Source organism: Xenopus tropicalis, chromosome 2 (assembly GCF_000004195.4).
Source record: "Xenopus tropicalis strain Nigerian chromosome 2, UCB_Xtro_10.0, whole genome shotgun sequence".
Taxonomy (NCBI): domain Eukaryota; kingdom Metazoa; phylum Chordata; class Amphibia; order Anura; family Pipidae; genus Xenopus; species Xenopus tropicalis.
Window position 1 is genome coordinate 62,933,366 of NC_030678.2, and position 21,791 is coordinate 62,955,156.

The 21,791-nt window shown below is 39.4% G+C and overlaps 2 protein-coding genes across 2 annotated transcripts in view; one reads left to right on the forward strand and one right to left on the reverse strand.

Moving 5' to 3' along the window:
• pfkfb2 (6-phosphofructo-2-kinase/fructose-2,6-biphosphatase 2) overlaps positions 1 to 15,249 on the reverse strand; it is a 31,142-nt gene extending 15,893 nt beyond the window's left edge. The window contains 5 exon segments of the mRNA NM_001129923.1: positions 77 to 143; positions 2,327 to 2,423; positions 3,242 to 3,367; positions 4,622 to 4,721; positions 15,229 to 15,249. Of these exon segments, the coding sequence (NP_001123395.1) occupies positions 77 to 143; positions 2,327 to 2,423; positions 3,242 to 3,367; positions 4,622 to 4,703 (372 nt within the window). The 5' untranslated portion in view covers positions 4,704 to 4,721; positions 15,229 to 15,249.
• Positions 15,250 to 18,374: 3,125 nt separating this feature from the next.
• On the forward strand, positions 18,375 to 21,490 carry yod1 (YOD1 deubiquitinase). Its single transcript, XM_002932122.5, has 2 exons — positions 18,375 to 18,675; positions 19,006 to 21,490. Exons 1-2 carry the CDS (start codon positions 18,393 to 18,395, stop codon positions 19,710 to 19,712), a joined length of 990 nt encoding a protein of 329 aa, XP_002932168.2. The 5' UTR covers positions 18,375 to 18,392; the 3' UTR covers positions 19,713 to 21,490.
• The last annotated feature ends 301 nt before the right edge of the window (positions 21,491 to 21,791 follow it).

A 21,791-nucleotide genomic window follows, 5' to 3' on the forward strand; every position in this document is an offset into this window, starting at 1 on the left:
TATCTTCACTTATACAATCACTGTAAACAACAAATCGGTTTAGGAAAATGGTATCTCAATCCAATGTTTTGCTTACCGCAATCTGGCCTCCATCTTCAGTCAAATAGAGCTTTACATCTTTTAATGCTATAAGAGCACACTGCCTGGAAGCAAAAAATATCACTGATTAAAGGATTGTTGAATAATGATTTTATAAAAATCAAAATACAAAATTAGTCAATTAAGAAGCACTCAAAAAATGTGCATTTTACTTTGTATTTAAGTGTCAGTGTTTTATCCAGCAAGGGCAGGAGTTAACCACCTATTGCTCTCATCCAAACAGGTTTGGTGGGAAGGTAGATTCTAATCTTGTTTGTAAGCAAATCAAGGCATTCCTGTAATTTAGTAGAAATTCAAATTTTAGCTTGTCTGAGCCTGTCTGATTAACCCCTTGGTACACTCTTTAGATTGTATCTCTCTGTATGACCAGCTTGGGTTTTTGTTTTATTTTTTTGATTCTAGTCAGTGTAATCAGGCATTAAGCATCTCTATAACAAGCAATACGACTAACCAGTGTTTCTTTGTTACAAATCTCTCCCTGTCTGGTGGCAAATACTGACAGTCACTGGCTAAATTTATGCTAGTGCACTTTTTAATATTACTGGAGAATTAACTCTTCTGCAAGTCACCGAGGCTTCTTAAGGGGTCTGCTACTGGAATCACATTTAGGCAAGCACTTTATTCTTAGGCTTAATCCTATCAGTGATTCTGCATAGGTGTACTGCACACTGTTTATTAGCTTGAAAAGATGAGTAAAGGTGCCCATACACGTGAAGATCTGCTCGCTTGGCGACCTCACCAAGCGAGCGGATGTTCTCCTGATATTCCCACCTACGGGTGGGCAATATCTGGGAAAATGTAGGCTAATTCGATCGAATTATAATGGCGGCAACGTGGCAATCGGTTCAGGGACCGCATCAACAAGCAAATGTGGTCCCCGATCCGACAATCTTTTAACTTGCCCGATCGATATCTGCCCAATTTTGGGTCAGATATCGGTCGGGCATGCCCTTCGTCCCTGCCCCTACACGGCCCAATAAGCTGCTGAATCTGTCCAAGGGACTGATATCGGCAGCTACAATCAGCCCGTGTATGGCCACCTTAATTCTCTGTTGCTTCTATGGCATGACCCACACAGGGTTATTTAATTAACAAGCACATTTGGCAGTCTGTAAATAAGGCTGCACACCAATTCTGAAATTAAGTTAACGTTTTGACAAATTTAGTCAAATTAGTAGATTCCAAATAAATGTGCGATTCATTGAGTTTACCTTGACTTCTCTAAATATTGTCCACTGTTTTTAGTGATCCAAATAAGGCCCAAACTAAAGGTCTATGGCACGTTAGCACTTTGCTGGCAGAAGGAATCATGTAAAAACAGGAGCACCATACACTCCCATGTTATTACCACCTGACATGCCAGTACTCCTTTTCATGAGATAATTGTGTGGCACACTGTGCATGGGGGATGTAAAGATGCAGCAGGCAAAAAAAAACACATGGCTTAAAAGAGCTTAATTCAGTGCAAAAAAGAAAATGGGCAAAATAGATAGACTGTACAAAATAAAACTAATTGCTATGATTTATTATGGACTACATTTTAAAGTGGAAAAATAAACTGTTTCATACAACAAATATAAAATGCTCAGAGTACTGTTTTGAGCATTCTGCAATGAACATTAGTTATATTAGAGGTTAAATGATCACACTTAGATGCAGGATCTCATGTTAGAGCCACTTAACCTCCTGGTGTCCTAGTGTACTTAGTGTACCTATAATGGCTGCCTTGCTTGCTGTAAAGCACCTTGAGTTCCATGGGACAAAAAGGCCCTATATACACGAATCCCTTTCCGTTTCTCTTTTTCTTTATGATGTTAGCAGAAAATACTGTGAATAGCATAAATGTGTAACGCAAGTGCCCTCTACTGTTTGTGTGCAGCTGGACAAATCTTCAAAAAATGAAGGTGCTGATGCAAGAAAGTAAATTGTAAAACTGCACATCATTCTAAGCAATTTTACATTAGGTTGTGTTGGGGGGAGTACATGACCCATTAATAAGCAGACTTATGGACATATTTCCACACATATGTAATCACTTTTTTTACTTGCTGGTTTGGCATGCTCCACAGGGATCAACTGGTCATCCTTTTGGCAACTTCCTACAGCTTTTTTGTACTGAAATTTGTACCTAAATTTAATTTTACCTCTCTACTACTTGTCTGGAGTCAGAAATCCCCTTACTGTAACCTTTTAATAATGTGATGCCCAATTTAAGTAGAACACATACTTGCGGATTCTCATGGCTTCTGCGTTGTCATGTCGGAAAAACTCATAAGACTTATAAGATCTGACCACTTCTCGACGATATGCTCCGAGATTGAAAACTATAAAAAAAACAAATAAATGGATCTCAAACTGGTAGACAGACTACTTACTTTTACAAAACTAAAGTACGCATTTGCATGACACTTCAATTACATTTACAGCAGAGACTAACACCGACACTTACCTGCAGTTTCTAAAAACAATACTTTAAAAGTGGTAGTTTACCTTTACTTTTTATTTATTATAGATTATGAATTATTTGTCTTCATCTTCCTCTTTCCAGATTTCGAATGGAGATATCAGACCCCAGCAGACAAAATATGCAGTCTTTGAATCTACAATTTTATTGTTATTTTTTATTAATTATCTTCCTATATTGGCCCTCTACTATTCATCTTTCACTCTCTCATATATACTACTGCCTGATTGCTATGGTAAATTGAACCCTAGCAAATAGATAACTTCTGAAGTCCCACACTGGATAGTTGCTGTACAAAAAGCTAAATAATTCAAACCCATAAAAAACAAAAAAAAATTTAAGAAAATGAAGACCAACTGCAAATTGTCTCAGAAAACCACTAAATTATACTAATAGATCATTTAAAACTGAACTACCCCTTTCATTTCTGTTCTGTAGACCAGTCCTCTACGTAATTCTGTAAAAACTTAATAGTAAATAAAAATTGCATTTTTTCTAGATAGGATAATTAAGTGGTACATATTGCTAGCAAAGTATATTTTTCATGTACATTTTTTTTTTTTTTTTTTTTTTAAATGCAATGCAGTCTTGTGCCCTAGTTTCTGGAGTTAAAGCCTTTTTGCAATAGAATACAATGCAAGATAAAAGGAGGGATGCATGGATAAGATAAAGACCAACCTTTTGTAGGAACGCCAATCCAGTTCAAGTATCGTGTTAACTTTTTAGACATGTAAGTCTTGCCTCTGGCTGGAAGCCCAATCATTACAATTAGCGTTGGGCAGTTTGTCATATATGAAGCCCAGGCTGTAAAATAAAAACAAAACACTTATTCAAAGAAAATAAAACAGGAATGTGAAAATGTACTCTTTAAAAATGTGTAATGCAAAGATTGAAAGTGCCAAAATAAAGCATGAACTATAGCTTACCTGATATCCAAGGCCCATTATCAGAAAACTGGGATACTTCTGTATAAGCATCATGTTATAATATTTTTTCTACTGTTGAAACCAGGCCTGTGCATGTGCAGTGAAAAAACAAATGTATGACTGGGGGCTGTGAGTTAATGCTCTAGTGCAGCGTTTTTCAACCACTGTTCCGCGGCACGAGATGTTGCCTGGTGTGCCGTAGGCAGGGCCACAATTTTTACTTTAAAAAAAAAATCCGGGCCCTGTCATTGGTTGCGCCCCGTGTGTACGGGTGACGTCAGTACGCACGGGGCGCAACGTTATAAAAGGGCCTGTGTGCGGTCGCGTGTAGGCAGAAGTGCAGAGGCGGCGCGCGTGAGGGGAAGATGCTGCTGAAGCCGCCGAAGAGTAAAATGCTGCTGGGCACCAATGTATTAGGGGGGGCCACGGGGCACACTGACTTATGGGGGCACTGCTGCTGGGCACCAATGTACTAGGGGGGCTGGCTCTTGGCACCAATGTACTGGGGGGCACTGCTGCTGGGCACCAATGTACTAGGGGGGCACTGCTGCTGGGTACCAATGTACTAGGGGGGCACTGCTGCTGGGCACCAATGTACTAGGGGGGCACTGCTGCTGGGCACCAGTGTACTAGGGGGGCACTGCTCTTGGCACCAATGTACTAGGGGGGCACTGCTGCTGGGCACTAATGTACTAGGGGGGCACTGCTCTTGGCACCAATGTACTAGGGGGGCACTGCTGCTGGGCACCAGTGTACTAGGGGGGCACTGCTGCTGGGCACAGAGTTAAATTTTTTAACATTTTCTAATGGTGGTGTGCCTCGTGATTTTTTTCACGAAACAAGTGTGCCTTTGCCCAAAAGAGGTTGAAAAACACTGCTCTAGTGGGAAGCTGCCCGTGTTTGTGAACCACCTTGAAATCTGTTAGGACACATTTTTAAATCTGCACGTATCCCAAGGGTGACAGTTCTTTAGTAAAAGAACTGTGACAACTCGGTTATATGTGCATAGCGATGCCAAGCAACTCATAGCAGGACAAGTAAAGGCTGCCTGGTTGTATCACTATCAGATCAAATAATCATATTATGTGGACTACCTAAAATCAAACATCTCACACTGCATTTGGTAACTCACAGCATTTCTTTTCTGTGTTTCTTGCTAAAGGTTTGACCCCACTGCTGCTGCACTGCCCTGGCTCAGAATTCATTTCAGACATTTTGTAGCCCTCTTGCACCTGTGAATAAAGAACAATCACAGTGGGGTGAAAAAAATGCAAAACTGGTTACACAAATAGCACTACTAGGAGATAAATAGTGTAGATTTATGGAAAGGTCACACGTAGATATGCTTCTCTCATCCCTGCATTTTTCCATCAGGCTGAGAGAAGCGGATTTGCTTCTCTACACTGCACGTGCCTGCACTGAAAACTGCAGTATCCACCTCAGTGCAGGCACACACAGCGGGCACAAAAATGCCTGCTTTTGCGTTTTATAGGCAGACCTAGGCTCCACTCTGTGTGCCTGCACTGAGGCAGATACTGTAGTTTTCAGTGCAGGCACATGGGGAGTGTAGGAAAGTAAATCCTCTTCTGAATAAGAGACTGGAATATAAGTAGGAGTGGGGCTGAATATAAAGATAATTAATGAAAAGTAACAATTATAATAAAATTGTATGCTCACAAATCAATGTTTTTTAGCTGCCATGGTCAGTGACCCCCATTTAAAAGCCAAAAGTATGTATCAGAGGAAGGCAAATAATTTAAAAACCCACAACATAAACAATGGAGACCAATTGCAGAGTTGTTAGGAACTGGACATTCTATAACATATTAAAAGTTAATTTAAAGGTGAACCACCTGTTTAACTCTCCTGGTACCTGGATAAGCATAACACTTAATTATAATAACAATATCCTGTATATTGCCACATATGAAAGCAGATAATCACTGATGAATTTTTAAATCATTTTCATCTCCAAGAATAAATATGGGGTTTGTAATTGCCAACTATAGATTACTTTTGGGGGTGGGAATGGGGTGAAATAGGCAATCCAGAAAGTATGGTTTGTTATAATGTTTATGTTTTTGGCATTGCTTTGTCCAGATCATTCCATACATAGGGCAGTGATTTGACATACCACATATTTGAGGGTTGGATTATACAGTGGTGTGAAAAACTATATGCCCCCTTCCTGATTTCTTATTCTTTTGCATATTTTTCACACTTAAATGTTTCTGCTCATCAAAAACCGTTAACTATTAGTCAAAGATAACATAATTGAACACAAAATGCAGTTTTTAAATGAAGGTTTACATTATTAAGGGAGAAAAACACTCCAAATCTACATGGCCCTGTGTGAAAAAGTGATTGCCCCCCTTGTTAAAAAATAACTTAACTGTGGTTTATCACACCTGAGTTCAATTTCTGTAGTCACCCCCAGGCCTGATTACTGCCACACCTGTTTCAATCAAGAAATCACTTAAATAGGAGCTACCTGACACAGAGTAGTAGACCAAAAGCACCTCAAAAGCTAGACATCATGCCAAGATCCAAAGAAATTCAGGAACAAATGAGAACAAAAGTAATTGAGATCTATCAGTCTGGTAAAGGTTATAAAGCCATTTCTAAAGCTTTGGGACTCCAGCGAACCACAGTGAGAGCCATTATCCACAAATGGCAAAAACATGGAACAGTGGTGAACCTTCCCAGGAGTGGCCGGCCGACCAAAATTACCCCAAGAGCGCAGAGACAACTCATCCGAGAGGCCACAAAAGACCCCAGGACAACATCTAAAGAACTGCAGGCCTCACTTGCCTCAATTAAGGTCAGTGTTCACGACTCCACCATAAGAAAGGGACTGGGCAAAAACAGCCTGCATGGCAGATTTCCAAGGCGCAAACCACTTTTAAACAAAAAGAACATTAAGGCTTGTCTCAATTTTTCATCTCAATGATTGCCAAGACTTTTGGGAAAATACCTTGTGGACCGACGAGACAAAAGTTGAACTTTTTGGAAGGTGCGTGTCCCGTTACATCTGGCGTAAAAGTAACACAGCATTTCAGAAAAAGAACATCATACCAACAGTAAAATATGGTGGTGGTAGTGTGATGGTCTGGGGTTGTTTTGCTACTTCAGGACCTGGAAGGCTTGCTGTGATAGATGGAACCATGAATTCTACTGTCTACCAAAAAATCCTGAAGGAGAATGTCCGGCCATCTGTTCGTCAACTCAAGCTGAAGCGATCTTGGGTGCTGCAGCAGGACAATGACCCAAAACACACCAGCAAATCCACCTCTGAATGGCTGAAGAAAAACAAAATGAAGACTTTGGAGTGGCCTAGTCAAAGTCCTGACCTGAATCCTATTGAGATGTTGTAGCATGACCTTAAAAAGGCGGTTCATGCTAGAAAACCCTCAAATAAAGCTGAATTACAACAATTCTGCAAAGATGAGTGGGCCAAAATTCCTCCAGAGCGCTGTAAAAGACTCGTTGCAAGTTATCGCAAACGCTTGATTGCAGTTATTGCTGCTAAGGGTGGCCCAACCAGTTATTAGGTTCAGGGGGCAATTACTTTTTCACACAGGGCCATGTAGGTTTGGATTTTTTTTCTCCCTAAATAATAAAAACCCTCATTTAAAAACTGCATTTTGTGTTTACTTGTGTTATCTTTGACTAATAGTTAAATGTGTTTGATGATCAGAAACATTTTGTGTGACAAACATGGAAAAGAATAAGAAATCAGGAAGGGGGCAAATAGTTTTTCACACCACTGTATAGTGAATAATATACCCCCTGTTTTAAAATAAAATGATATTATAAGTCATTGAGGAGTTCCATGACTAATATATATATATATATATATATACACATATAGATACATACATATTTTTTTTTCTACCAAATATAACCGCTGCTAATTGCTGATGCTAAAAGGCTTTACTGATTTATCATATTACTTTAAATCTTTACTTAAAGCCTCCTTGCATTGAAGGAAAAATCTTTTTTGAATGCCCCTCAAAAGCACAATATCGCCTTAATAACAAATGGATAAATGCTTAGATACAAGGCTTTCACTTTCTGTTTTTATTAATATTAGCATATTCTACATTTAAACTGAGTTACAACCAATGTATTGCATACCTTACCTTTTTTGTTAAATATATGATGAAACTACATATTATTCCAATTATTGTAGTTCTGTATTTTATAAACTTTCCCAGTGAACTTTTTTTTTTGAGACACACACTTTAGTAAAATTCACGCACCTTGATGACCCATATAGGTAGGTGTCAAAAAGTGTCAAGCCAGGTTCTTAAAGGGGACCTGTCACCCTAAGAAATAACTCCAAATTATTTTCTATATTATTAGTTGAGCAAAATAAACTTTACTTACTCTATATAAATAATATAAATCTTGTTTTATTCCGTCATGGAATTACTCAGTCAAAGCAAGCAGGCAGGCACCATTTTGTGGACACTGTTATGAAGACAAGCTTTGTATCATGCCAAAATCTTGTTTATTTGCCAGAATGGGGGACCTGATGCCCATGCTGATGCACTGGCTACACAATTAGATGAGGAGGAGGGAGGGGAAAAGTGAGATGTGCAGTGACATCTAGGTAGTGCTGAACGGAAAGCTAAAGTTATTGTCTGCCCCGCCTCTATGCCTAAGGCATAGAGGCGGGGCAAGCAATATATGATTGATAGCTGGGATTTTTAAATGCCTTTATAATGGGTCTGGATGTGTTAATATAAAAATAAATTTGGGTTTCATGTTTAATTTGAAAAGGACTTTTATTATACAGCTTTTTATGTCTGGGTGACAGGTCCACTTTAATCTAACTTTATCTTAAATTTACTTATGGCTTTCTTGCCAATAACAGTGGCCTTTTGCCCATTTCCTTAAAATATGTCTAATCTCATTATTAAACAAAACAAAGATATAATGACAGTCTTTTTCACATCATAAAACTGTAGACTATATCAAGTGAATAAAACGGTATATCTATTAAACTCTCTTAATAGAGATACAGATCTTTATCCTAAAGGCATCCTCCAAAGTATCCATGGCATTCCCCTGTTTACAAAAAAACTGTGGGCCAGAAAGAGAGTAAATTGGCATACTTGGGTCTCTTTAAAAAAGTTGCTAGGATAGCAATATGTTAACATAAGAAGAGAGTAGCCTGCACATTGTTTCTGTTTACGGTAGTAAATTCATTCCTCGCTAGGTCCAGAAAAAAAAAAGCTCTTCTGCCTCCAAACTCAGTAGTGATAAAAAACACTTAACTTTTCCACAAACTAAAGGAACTTTCATCTCCATTCAAAAAATGAATTGTTGTCATAACACAATTTAAGGGTTTCAGTTTCCTCTATTTCATCCTGAAGGATGTGGGTCTCCTCCTATCCCTTGAGCATAACCAAAATAAACACCTGTGGCACGAACTAGACTACTAAGTGAGAGCCAGGCATGAATGCCCAAACTCACTTGTGTTATTACTGAATGGAAGAAAATCCCACCAATAATTTACTGACATCTAGTGGAAAGCCTTCTTATAGAAAGTGTTTTTCAGCAAAAGAGGATAAACTTAATATTAACCTTTTTAGTGCCACAGGACGTAGAATCTACGTCCTGTGTATCAAAGGACCAAAGTGCCACAGAACGTAGATTCTACGTCCTGCTGCACTTCCGGTTTTGGGAGCGGAGGAATGGCTTTTCAAGCCATTCCTTCGCTCCCCACTCGTTCCCCAGCCTCCAGACAATAGTCAGAGGTGGGGAACGAGTGGCCCCTGGGTAGCGATCACCCAGGGGCCCCATGGGACTTACCTGCCATCCACATGGCTTTCTGTGCAGCTCCTCTCCCTTCTGCAGCTTCCCCCTCTGGCCCCCCTGCTTCCTGCCCCGCCCCCTCACATGGGCTGATGCTGCTGTGCCAGATCGAGTTTCTCCTGCAGATCCTGATCTTCTAGACCCCAAGTAAGTGGCAAATACACACACAAACACACAATCACACATTTATTACACTAATACACACTTATACTCACACTTACACACACACACATGCATTTTTGGGAGGTTTTCAAACATTCATCACTTACAGCACTTAGAGAAAACTCACACTTGGTTGCACACTCGCACACATGCACACAAAACACATTTTACACACATGTACACACACACTTACACACTTATGTAATTTTGTAATTATTTTTTTTTTTCTAATCGCATCGTTTTTATTCTTGCCTGAAAAAAATGTTTTATTGCCATTGCGGATAGTGTATTCGCTAACCGCACTGCGCAATACCTTTTGTGTATTATTTTGGTGTTTCTACTACATTTTCTGTGATTTTGGTGGATTTTTGGGTATTTTACTGCATGTTTAGCCATTTTATAGCATTTTCAGTTATGCATAGTTGTTGTTTGCTTGACTTTGTCTGTAAAACTTATTTGCCCTAGCCAAAATACTCAAACTGTTATTCTGCCCGCAGATATTATTAGGCAAAAAAAAAAAAATGATTTTAGTGATTTTTTTTTATCTTTATCAATGTTATTGCTTTTTACATTGTTCTTTGTTACTTGTCTTTGCACATGGACATTTTGTCTGCTGTATTTCAATTTGGCATCCTCTGTACCCCACATAGTTTGGTAAATCTATTCATATTGGGCATCAAACTGTTCAGTAGACTAGTGGCGTTCATACTTAGAGTGTTTTATGTTGGTACGTTACTAAATGTGGGGTACATAATGGGGCAACATGCAAGCTTTGTGACGATTTTCAGAAATGTCACAAAAACAGTTCTGTTTAGCATAGCTTTGTAGTTTGGTAGTTTGTAGTAGAAAGATGTATTTACCCATTTTTGTTTTGTCAGAATGTGTACTTTCGGAAAATATATGGTTTTCTAGGGTCTCCTTACTGTTAGGTGGTCGTATGGCACATAATACACATACCGGGTGCAAAAACTGCATGAGCCGAAGCATCTTATGTGAAAATTCATATGCACTATTTTTACTTGGGTGCCCCTGTACCCCACATAGTTTGGTAAATCTATGCATATAGGGCATCAAACTGTTCAGTAGACCCCTGGCGTTCATATTTAGAATGTTTTATGTTGATACGGTACAAAATGTGGGGGTAAATAATGGGGTAAAATGCAAGCTTTGTGACAATTTTCAGAAATGTCATAAAAACCGTTCTGTTTAGCATAGCTTTGTAGTTTGGTAGTTTGTAGTAGAAAGATGTATTTACCCATTTTTGTTTTGTCAGAATGTGTACTTTCGGAAAATATATGGTTTTCTAGGGTCTCCTTACTGTTAGGTGGTCGTATGGCACATAATACACATACCGGGTGCAAAAACTGCATGAGCCGAAGCATCTTATGTGAAAATTCATATGCACTATTTTTACTTGGGTGCCCCTGTACCCCACATAGTTTGGTAAATCTATGCATATAGGGCATCAAACTGTTCAGTAGACCCCTGGTGTTCATATTTAGAATGTTTCATGTTGATACGGTACAAAATGTGGGGGTACATAATGGGGTAAAATGCAAGCTTTGTGACAATTTTCAGAAATGTCAAAAAAATCGTTCTGTTTAGCATAGCTTTGTAGTTTGGTAGTTTGCAGTAGAAAGATGTATTTACCCATTTTTGTTTTGTCAGATTGTGTACTTTCGGAAAATGTATAGTTTTCTAGGGTCTCCTTACTGTTAGGGGGTCTTATGCCGCATAATGCACATGCCGGTAGCTTATATTGCAGTGTATACACTTTGTATGCACTAACTTCCTTTTGGGGTCTCTAAATGCCAGATACAGTGCTGATCCTATGCACAATGGGCATCAAACTGTTCAGCGGACCCTTGGTTTTCATATTTAGGGTGTGTTTTCTTGGTACCTAATGTTATGTGGGAGATATGGTGCTTGAAAGTGGAAGATTTGATGTGATTTTCAGGTATTTCACCAAAACTAGCAATTTTGGGAAAGCACTGCGACTCTGTAGTTTGGAGTAGAAAGACATGGGTACCAATTTTGAATTCGCCCGAATGTGTACTTTCCAAAAATATATGGTTTTGGGGGGTCAATGTATTTTTGTGTGTTTTTACCCCACAGAAAATGCAGTAATCGTGTTGAATTTTCAGTAGACAAAGAGACCTCTGGGGCAATCTCTATGCACTGACGTCCTTATGGGGTCTCTAAATGCCAGATACAGTGCTGATCCTATGCACAATGGGCATCAAACTGTTCAGCGGACCCTTGGCTTTCATATTTAGGGTGTGTTTTCTTGGTACCTAATGTTATGTGGGAGATATGGTGCTTAAAAGTGGAAGATTTGATGTGATTTTCAGGTATTTCACCAAAACTAGCAATTTTGGGAAAGCACTGCGACTCTGTAGTTTGGAGTAGAAAGACATGGGTACCAATTTTGAATTCGCCCGAATGTGTACTTTCCAAAAATATATGGTTTTGGGGGGTCAATGTATTTTTGTGTGTTTTTACCCCACAGAAAATGCAGTAAACGTGTTGAATTTTCAGTAGCTAAAGAGACCTCTGGGGCAATCTCTATGCACTGACATCCTTATGGGGTCTCTAAATGCCAGATACAGTGCTGATCCTATGCACAATGGGCATCAAACTGTTCAGCGGACCCTTGGCTTTCATATTTAGGGTGTGTTTTCTTGGTACCTAATGTTATGTGGGAGATATGGTGCTTGAAAGTGGAAGATTTGATGTGATTTTCAGGTATTTCACCAAAACTAGCAATTTTGGGAAAGCACTGCGACTCTGTAGTTTGGAGTAGAAAGACATGGGTACCAATTTTGAATTCGCCCGAATGTGTACTTTCCAAAAATATATGGTTTTGGGGGGTCAATGTATTTTTTTGTGTTTTTACCCCACAGAAAATGCAGTAAACGTGTTGAATTTTCAGTAGCTAAAGAGACCTCTGGGGCAATCTCTATGCACTGACGTCCTTATGGGGTCTCTAAATGCCAGATACAGTGCTGATCCTATGCACAATGGGCATCAAACTGTTCAGCGGACCCTAGGCTTTCATATTTCGGGTGTGTTTTCTTGGTAGCTAATGTTATGTGGGAGATAAGGTGCTTGAAAGTGGAAGATTTGATGTGTTTTTCAGGTATTTCACCAAAACTAGCAATTTTGGGAAAGCACTGCGACTCTGTAGTTTGGAGTAGAAAGACATGGGTACCAATTTTGAATTCACCCGAATGTGTACTTTCCAAAAATATATGGTTTTGTGGGGTCAATGTATTTTTTTGTGTTTTTACCCCACAGAAAATGCAGTAAACGTGTTGAATTTTCAGTAGCTAAAGAGACCTCTGGGGCAATCTCTATGCACTGACGTCCTTATGGGGTCTCTAAATGCCAGATACAGTGCTGATCCTATGCACAATGGGCATCAAACTGTTCAGCGGACCCTTGGCTTTCATATTTAGGGTGTGTTCTTTTGGTACCTAATGTTATGTGGGAGATAAGGTGCTTGAAAGTGGAAGATTTGATGTGATTTTTAGGTATTTCATCAAAACTGGCAATTTTGGGAAAGAATTGCGACTCGGTAGTTTGGAGTAGAAAGACATGGGTACCAATTTTGAATTCGTCCGAATGTGTACTTTCCAAAAATATATGATTTTGGGGGGTCAATGTATTTTTTTGTGTTTTTATCCCACAGAAAATGCAGTAAATGTGTTGAATTTTCAGTAGCTAAAGAGATCTCCTGGGCAATTTGTATGTACTAACTTCCTTTTGGGGTCTCTAAATTCCAGATACATCGGTGATCCTATGCACAATGGGCATCAAACTGTTCAGTGGACCCCTGGCTTTTATATTTAGGGTGTGTTTTCTTCGTACCTAATGTTATGTGGGAGATAAGGTGCTTGAAAATGGAAGATTTGAGGTGATTTTTTAGAATTTTCATAATTTTTTATAGAAAATGCTAAATTCAGTAAAGCATTGCCGTTTGGTACTTAGGAGTTGGAAGACATAGTTACCCATTTCGGATTCGTCAGAATGTGTAGTTTTCAAAAATGTATGGTTTCCTGGGGTAAACCTAATGTTCCAGGATTTTTGGCTTTGGAATGTAAAGTGTGCCGTATTCTGCTGTAATGCTTTGAAAATTTAGTAATTTACTGCTGGGAGTTTTTGATCTATAGAAGTCAGAAATCTCAATAAAACTATACATATCAGGTATTGGCACGTTCGGGAGACATGAGGCTTTCCAAATCAGTTGAATTTTTGTCCATAAAATAAAATGTGTTTCTGGTAGAAATCCTTATATCATGAAAAATTGCATTTTTTCTTTTTTTTTTTGTATTTCAAGCTCTAAATCTTGTTCCAGAAGTGGAAATACACAAAAACTCAGGTAGATTTGGAAAGCTCAGGTTCTCCTGAAAAAAACAATATATAGTTTGCCTACCTAAACTTAACCCTGCCCCCAATAAAAGCCCCTACATTGAGAGAGCACAGAATGTTCACAAAACGTCTGGCACTGGGGGGAACTGAAATGACGAATTCGGCTGGCACTTAAAGGGTTAATACCACTGGACTCAAAATATGTGTATGTGTGGCTTGCAGCTGTTATTTATTAGGGTAAAAAAAGATTCATGCCCTTGGAGTTCAACATTTTACTCTATGGCTGATGCCACACATAGCATATGGCGTATATTTTCGGCAAGCGGAAAAACGCTTGCTGAAAATAACGCCATACACTCCTACCTGTGCCTGCACCGGAATGAATGAAATACGCTTGGGTGCAGGCACATGTAGCCGTTATCCACGGAAAATGTGTGACGTGGTCTCACGTTTTTTGGCGGATATCGGCTACATGTGCCTGTACCCGAGCACATTCCATTCGGGTGCAGACACAAGGTAAGCGAAAATTACAGTAGCGGGGCGTATTCTCGGCAAGCAGTTTTCGGCTTGCAGAGAATACGCCCGTGTGGCATCAGTCTAAATGAACCCTGCCTAACTGCTAGCTTGATCCCATATGAAGGCTTTCCAATTTGCCTCAGGTGGGGAAAAAAATTCCTTCCCAAATCCAAGGTAGCAATCAGACCAGTCCATATCAACTTTGTATTAAAAGTCATTTTCAGTAACCCTGTAGTTTAACAAAAATATGCAGATAGAGTGTTTCTTGATTATAAGTATTACTCTTAAGAACTATTTACTAATGTCTAAATTAAAACATTGCTAAACCTTCTTAACTTTTAGGTACTTTGTGGAACAGCATTTAAAGGGAAACTCTAGATATCAACAATTTATATGTCAAGACATACCATATTTAAAGCATTTCTGCATATAAAGCCATTTACCGAAAAAAACATTTTTATAGTAATATTTGCCTTTAGCCTATCCAAATATGTAAAGACTGCAAATTTAAATAGATTCGTTTTTTTCCCTCTGGTCCATTTAAGCCACAACGTTTACAAATAGACTAAAGGAACACACTCATGTTGTGTTATATCAGCCGGCAGGTGCGTCTCTTTTACTTACCGGTTACACTGAGAACCTGCATTTGTTAGGTGTTGTCAGGAAATCTCTAAGCAAATACACAGACCATCATTAAATCGTGGTTCCAGTGAACCATAAAACGTAACTATTTGCTAAACATAAAACAGGCACTTCAAATCTATGTGCGAAATAATCTTGAAAAAAAGTGTAAACCTGCGTGCGCGTAAATTTTTCTCTAGAACTATATTATATCAGACGTTGAGGAATATCTTGCCATATACATACCGCCCAAAAGTTGCGCTTTCCTTAACACAGCCCACGGCGCCGGACCGCTGTTTAATCGTCTCACAGAACCTTGGGTCCAGACAGGCAGCTCATCCAGAGGTCACAAGTCTCATCTCGCGTGATCGTGACGTCACGCTACACGATTTAAAGCACTGTGCCAGGACTCGCAGCCGACATGGTTGATTGAAGAACAGTGATGGACTTTAGAAGTGTCATATAAGCATAAACTGCTGGGCACGGCAACGTGGGACAGTTTCTACGGTCTCTACTTTCAGCTTCGACTTTTTTAGGGATTCAAATAAATTAAAAACAAAATCGTGGTGGTTGATAAGCCAAGCCTTTTGCTGCTAGAGTCTTAGCTCCTGTATTTGACCATAACTTAGTGATTCATTTTTTCATCAATAAAACAGTGAGCAAAAACCCATTGTTTTGGCAGGTTCTGGCAATAACTGCCACTGGAAATTCTGCTGGCAATATTTCATCAGATGTATTTATATGTACAACTTCTAGCTATGCTGCAGAGCACCAGCAGCACCACTAGAGCATTTTGCTCCCACTTTTTAACCAGATATACAATTCATTTTTGTGTCCTTTTGTGCTCTTAAGGGACATGCAGTACATGAGAAGATATAGCTTACTTTGTAAGTAATTGCTACTTGAAGTTTCTAAACTTGACTTCTTTTTCAACCTGTCAGTTACATCTTCAAATGCTAACAGACTACTGCTGCACAAATACGGCAGCCCCCTCATAGAGGAACTTGGGGTACTTGTTTGGCAAAATTATAGAGCTTACATCAAGACAAAGTTATTATATATCTAAAAAGCAGTTTAAATTAATTTTTGGTGTCCTTATTGTTTTAAGATGCGATTTGAGTCCTAATGGGCCAACATCTGCCTGAAAATTGAGCAGGTGTAGATCAGGCTGGTTTGATTCAGATCAGAGACTGCATTGGCTCATTGATGCAGCCCTTTCTCAGACTGCACCTATTCCCATTGTTGTAATACAATGGATTGGCCTGAGGTTAAGCTTGCATACTTTAGGCGTGTATGCCACTGATATCCATTGTCCTTATTCATCACTGCATCAAGGTGCTTACCCACCTTATCACTTTGATTACATATGTGTACTCTTACATCACAGTCTAGCAGTCTAGCGTAGTAATCCCCATCCAGTGGCTTGTAAGCAACATGATGCTCATCAGCCCCTTTGTTGTTGCTCTCGGTGGCCTTAAAGCAAAGGGACAGTCCCGCTTTCTATAGCGCATCCCGCTGTCCCGGATAGTTCCCTGAATGTCCCGCATTTCCGTAATAGATTACGGAAATGCGGGACATTCATAGAACGATCTGCGACAGCAGGATGAGAGGGCTTAAGCTGAACGCTCCGACTCCTTGCGCTGCTTCTCTCCTTATGTAGCTCCTTCTCCGGCGGTCCCAGGCCCTTTTATAAGGTTGCGCCCGTGCGTAATGACGTCACACGTACGCACGGGCGCAACCTTATAAAAGGGCCTGGGACTGCCGGAGAAGGAGCCGCATAAGGAGAGAAGCAGCGCAAGGAGTCGGAGCTCGTATAGGGGGGCTCTGTGTATAAAGGGTACTGTGTATGGGGGGCTCTGTGTATAAAGGGTACTGTGTATGGGGGGCTCTGTGTATGAAGGGTACTGTGTATGGGGGGAACTGTGTATAAAGGGTACTGTGTATGTGGGGTACTGTGTATGGGGGGCTCAGTGTATAAAGGGTACTGTGTATAGGGGGCACACTGTATGGGGGGCACTGTGTATAAAGGGTACTGTGTATGGGGGGCACACTGTATGGGGGGTACTGTGTATAAAGGGTACTGTGTATGGGGGGCTCTGTGTATGAGTCTCCCCTGTGTGGGGGGGCAAAACTGGTAGATAGTTAGAACTCACTTATAACTGACTGCCTTTTCTCTATATTTGTATTTTATATGTAGGAGTTGTAGCACATTTGCATCTGATCCCGCCATTTCAACTATATAAAAGGAGTATTTTTAGAAAAAAATGGGGTGTGTTAATTGGGGCGTGGCCACAAAAGTGGGCGTGGTCAAAAAAATCTTTTTGTCCCTCTTTTCGGTTTTCAAATGTTGGGAGGTATGCTTAAAGTACGTGCCTATTTTTATATCTCTGGCTTGGAGGTAAATTTGGAAGCACAGAGACTTGAGGCTACCAAATTGTCAATCACAGTCCTTATTTGGCATCCCCAAATAGCTTTTTTTATGTTTGTGTGGCTCACCAACAATTTTTACATCTGAGTTTGTAGATCCCTGGTCTAGCGAGATAAGACATCTGAATTTACTGTCTGACAGGGTTTCCCCAGGCCGGTGTTTTACTGGTCTGGCTGGTAAAATTGATGCCTGACATCAATGTTATTAATAGGAAAGAAAGATAAAACTATAGGAAGGCCAATATTTTTTTCCAAAAAAGATGGCAAACCGACCATCAGACAAAGAGTCAAAGATCTGTAGGATGTTTAAACTGCACTTTTTTAACTGGAGGCTGTGTTAAGAAAGACAACATTCAAAACTGGGGAGCTACTAAACAAAATGCTACATAATAAAAAAAAAAAAAAAAGAAATAAAAAACGAAGACCAATTTGCAAACTGTGTCAGAATATCAATCTTGTCATCACACTAGGGGCCACATTTACTTATCCACGAACGCTCTGCCTTGTTTGTTCGATCGGTCCAATCGTATTTTCCATGACTTTTTCGTATTCTTAGCGTGAAAAACACAGATCGGTTTTGCCGCTGTTTACAATCGTTCGGTACGAAAATTTTATGACTTTCGGATCACCAATACGATATTATCGTGACTAATACGATTTTTTCGTAAGCATTTTCATGATATTTGCGATCTTCGTTTCCAATCCGAATTTTTCCCATTCGGGATACGAAACTCTTGTTTTGATAAACCTGCCCCTAAAAGTTTATTCCAAAGTGAATAACCGCTTTTACAAATGCAATACTATTAGGTGGTAAGACTCAGTAAAATCACTGCCTGAATTCAGCTGTGCCATCTTCTGTATCACAGCTCGCACTTCCTACAGCCATGCAGCAATTAGATCCTCAACTAACCCAGGATGCGCTTTTAGGAGAAAATCCCGCGAGAGTGCGTTGCCACTGGTAAGAGAACTTCAAATCGCCGGAAATGACTCAGTGCCTTTCCTGTATTATCGCCGACAATAGTTACTCTATTTCCAGTGCTTTCATATATCTGTGCATTATGTTGCGGCTTAGATGTAAAACCCGAGAGGGTACCCAGCTCCTACAAGGTCTCACAGACCGCTCCAGTATCCGGGAGTTGCAGGAGCGCATAGCAGGTCTTACAGGTATTTCAGGGCCCCAGCAGCGCGTTATGGTGGGCTTTCCCCCTGCTTCCCTGGACTTGAGCGACGGAGAGGCGACACTAAAAAATCTGCCCATCAAATCTGGTGAGGGCGTTTAATAGTCGGTGTGGTTGTGGTGGAAGAATTTTGTTTTTTCAGATAGGAGGGGAGTAAGCAAACTGTCGCATAGTGGGTAATAGACATTTGTAGGTTATAAGATTCGTCAGGCATATGATTAAGTTTGCGCTAATTTGTACAAGTTCAGTTGTCTGTTTCATGGGCTTTGATAATATTGGTGTGTACTTCAGCATTTTTTTTCTACTAATATGTACTGATTGTGAAAATATAGTATGAAAAATTAAAAAACTTGTGCTCATAATAAACATACCTTATCTTTAAATAGATTGGTTTTTGTTTTCTTTCTGTCCCTTACAGGGGACACACTTATTGTGGAAGAAGATAAAAGTAAGCTGAAATCAGAAATTCCGCCAGTTTCCAAAACTGACCTTGGTAATTGGAATGCACCAGCACAGCCAACAATTGTCCGGAGGGTAGTTCCAGCAGATAATTCATGTCTGTTCACAAGCATTTATTATGTGGTAGAAGGGGGTGTTTATGACCCGGCATGTGCCCCAGAAATGCGCAACCTCATTGCGGAGATTGTGGCCAGTGACCCATCTACTTACTGTGAGGCTGTTCTTGGGAAAAGTAATGAGGAATATTGCACATGGATTAGAAGAGAAGACACATGGGGAGGTGCTATTGAAGTTTCCATTCTATCCAAATTCTACCAGTGTGAGATTTGTGTGGTAGACACTCAGACTGTACGGATAGATAGATTTGGGGAAGATTCTGGTTACACTAAACGAGTTTTACTCATTTATGATGGTATCCACTATGATCCATTACAACGTCTGTTTGCAGATCTTGACATGCCTCCAATGACTGTCTTTTCGACAACAGATGATGAGGCTCTTGTCCAGGCTATGGAGCTTGCAGATGATGCTAGGAAGAAGAGGCAGTTTACAGACGTAAACCAATTTGCATTGCGTTGTATGGTGTGTCAGAAAGGGTTGACTGGGCAATCAGCTGCAAGGGATCATGCTAAGGAGACAGGGCACACAAATTTTGGTGAGGTGTGACATCAGACAGCTTTATGACTGCTTTATGAGTCAATGTCAACTACCTCACACAAACTAAAACCTAGGTCCATGTAAAGCAAAACCTGGTTTTACTGTTTATATTAACAACCCCCCCCAATACAAAAAAGGAACACAAGATTGTAGCTGCAAACAAACAGCATTGCTTTGATGATCTGAAATTTTCATTGGCAGATAGTATGGCAGTAAACTAGTTTATGGTAGAGGTGTTTGATTCTCTAGCTAAGTATTTGTTCCAATAAGAAGAAAATACCCCCTCACTTAGTATCGCTTAGTAATATATGCATGATTCTAAAGTATTTATTCCAATTCAACATAGGTCAAATTATATTTAAAATTTCTGCTTTAGTTTAAGTTTACCTTAAGTTTTTGAGTACTTTTGTGCAATTGGATATGCTAATGATTCAAAGTTTACAAAATGACAAGTACTGTAAATAAATACAACCAACTTGCATTAGAATATCATTTGAACTTCTTAAAAACATAAATATATATTTACACCCTAGCACACACAACGTATATAGCCACTTTCCTCAGAGAAAGTAGTCTGCATGTGGTTACTATAAACTGGAAGGTCACTGTGCTGCTTGCACTATATGCTTAATTGTGATGCCATCACAATCTCAGAGAATGCTGCCTATGTTCATTATGAAGCTAATTTTAAACATGTAAGTTACAGAAGCTGGTATTTATTAAATTTATCTAACGTGCTGTATTTTATTTAAGGTTGTGTTCCCTAATGATGGTAGGTTTCTAGGGATCTGCTGGTGCTGTTACGTTTTACAGAAATTGGTACTGACATTTTTTTGTTTAAGCTGTTTTACTTAGTGAAGCCATAATGGCACATGTGGACTTCAGCTGCCTCTCTCTGCTTGCCACTTCTTTCCATTTGTGCAGTAGAAGTGATAAGTGGACCTCTTCTATGGAACAGGAGAGTTAGCATTTTTAGATCAAAAGTCCACTTGGCAAATGCTGCATGTCCTTTATTTACCATGTTCCCCATAACTTGCTTTGAAAAGTGTAGACAGGAGTAGTGGGTTATTTTGATTGCATTTTCTAGGTTGCTCCTTACTGAATAGTTTGTCTAGATTGGGGCAAAGGAACCACATTATTTGTGTCTTGGAAGGCACATGGCATCTCCCAGAGTTTTACAGCTTTATCTGAACTCTGCAGTATTGTGGTTTTCTGTTGCTTATGCTGCCCAGTGTGTCGCCCTGGTATGAACAAGGCTGACCCTATGTTCCCCCACTGACAAGTAAATATTGCTCATCTTTACCAGTGAGTGTTTTGGAAATACTCCGTGTCATTAGCAGGTAATTAGAAATCATAGGAGCTGATACAATATAAAACAAACTCCTGGGCCCAACCATGCAGTTTTATCTTTCTAGGCAAGTAATTCAATCATTAAGATAATAAATTCTAGGTATTAAAAAATGCACGTTTATCACTTGATAACTATGCAATTAGTTTTTAGTTTTATTTGTAATTCTTTTTTTGGTAGTGTTCACATTTTTAACATGTACCCTTATACTCTTTAAATGACCAGTAACAAAGCAATTAAAAAAAAACACTATATACATTTATAAATGTATATCTGTCAATTTCAGCAGTTATCAATTAGATATTGGTAGCAACAGTTCTATTTTGTATTAAACCGATTTTATTCTTTAGGTATATACAAAGCCATAAATGCCTATCACAGTGAACGCTCTACAGATTTTGAATGCACAATTTTTAAAAATTCATTATTTTGAAATGTATATGAAGCCTTTTCATTATTTTGTTACTGCTTTCTAACAATTTAGTTGTTACAGTTTTTACAATACATAGTAAATAATAAACCTTCTCTTTTCCTCTGTGCTACATCCTCCTTACTAGAAGAAGGGTGATTGGAGTTGCAGTGATAAGTTTACTTCTGTTATGAAAGTGTATTTGAGGTATTTCTTTCAGAAGCTATGATTGAACATTTACTAATAGCTTCTTTTTGCTCTGGATAAGCTACATTTTATGAAACACAGTGTAAAAGTCTCTCAGTTCCATTGCTGCTATTATCTATCTTTT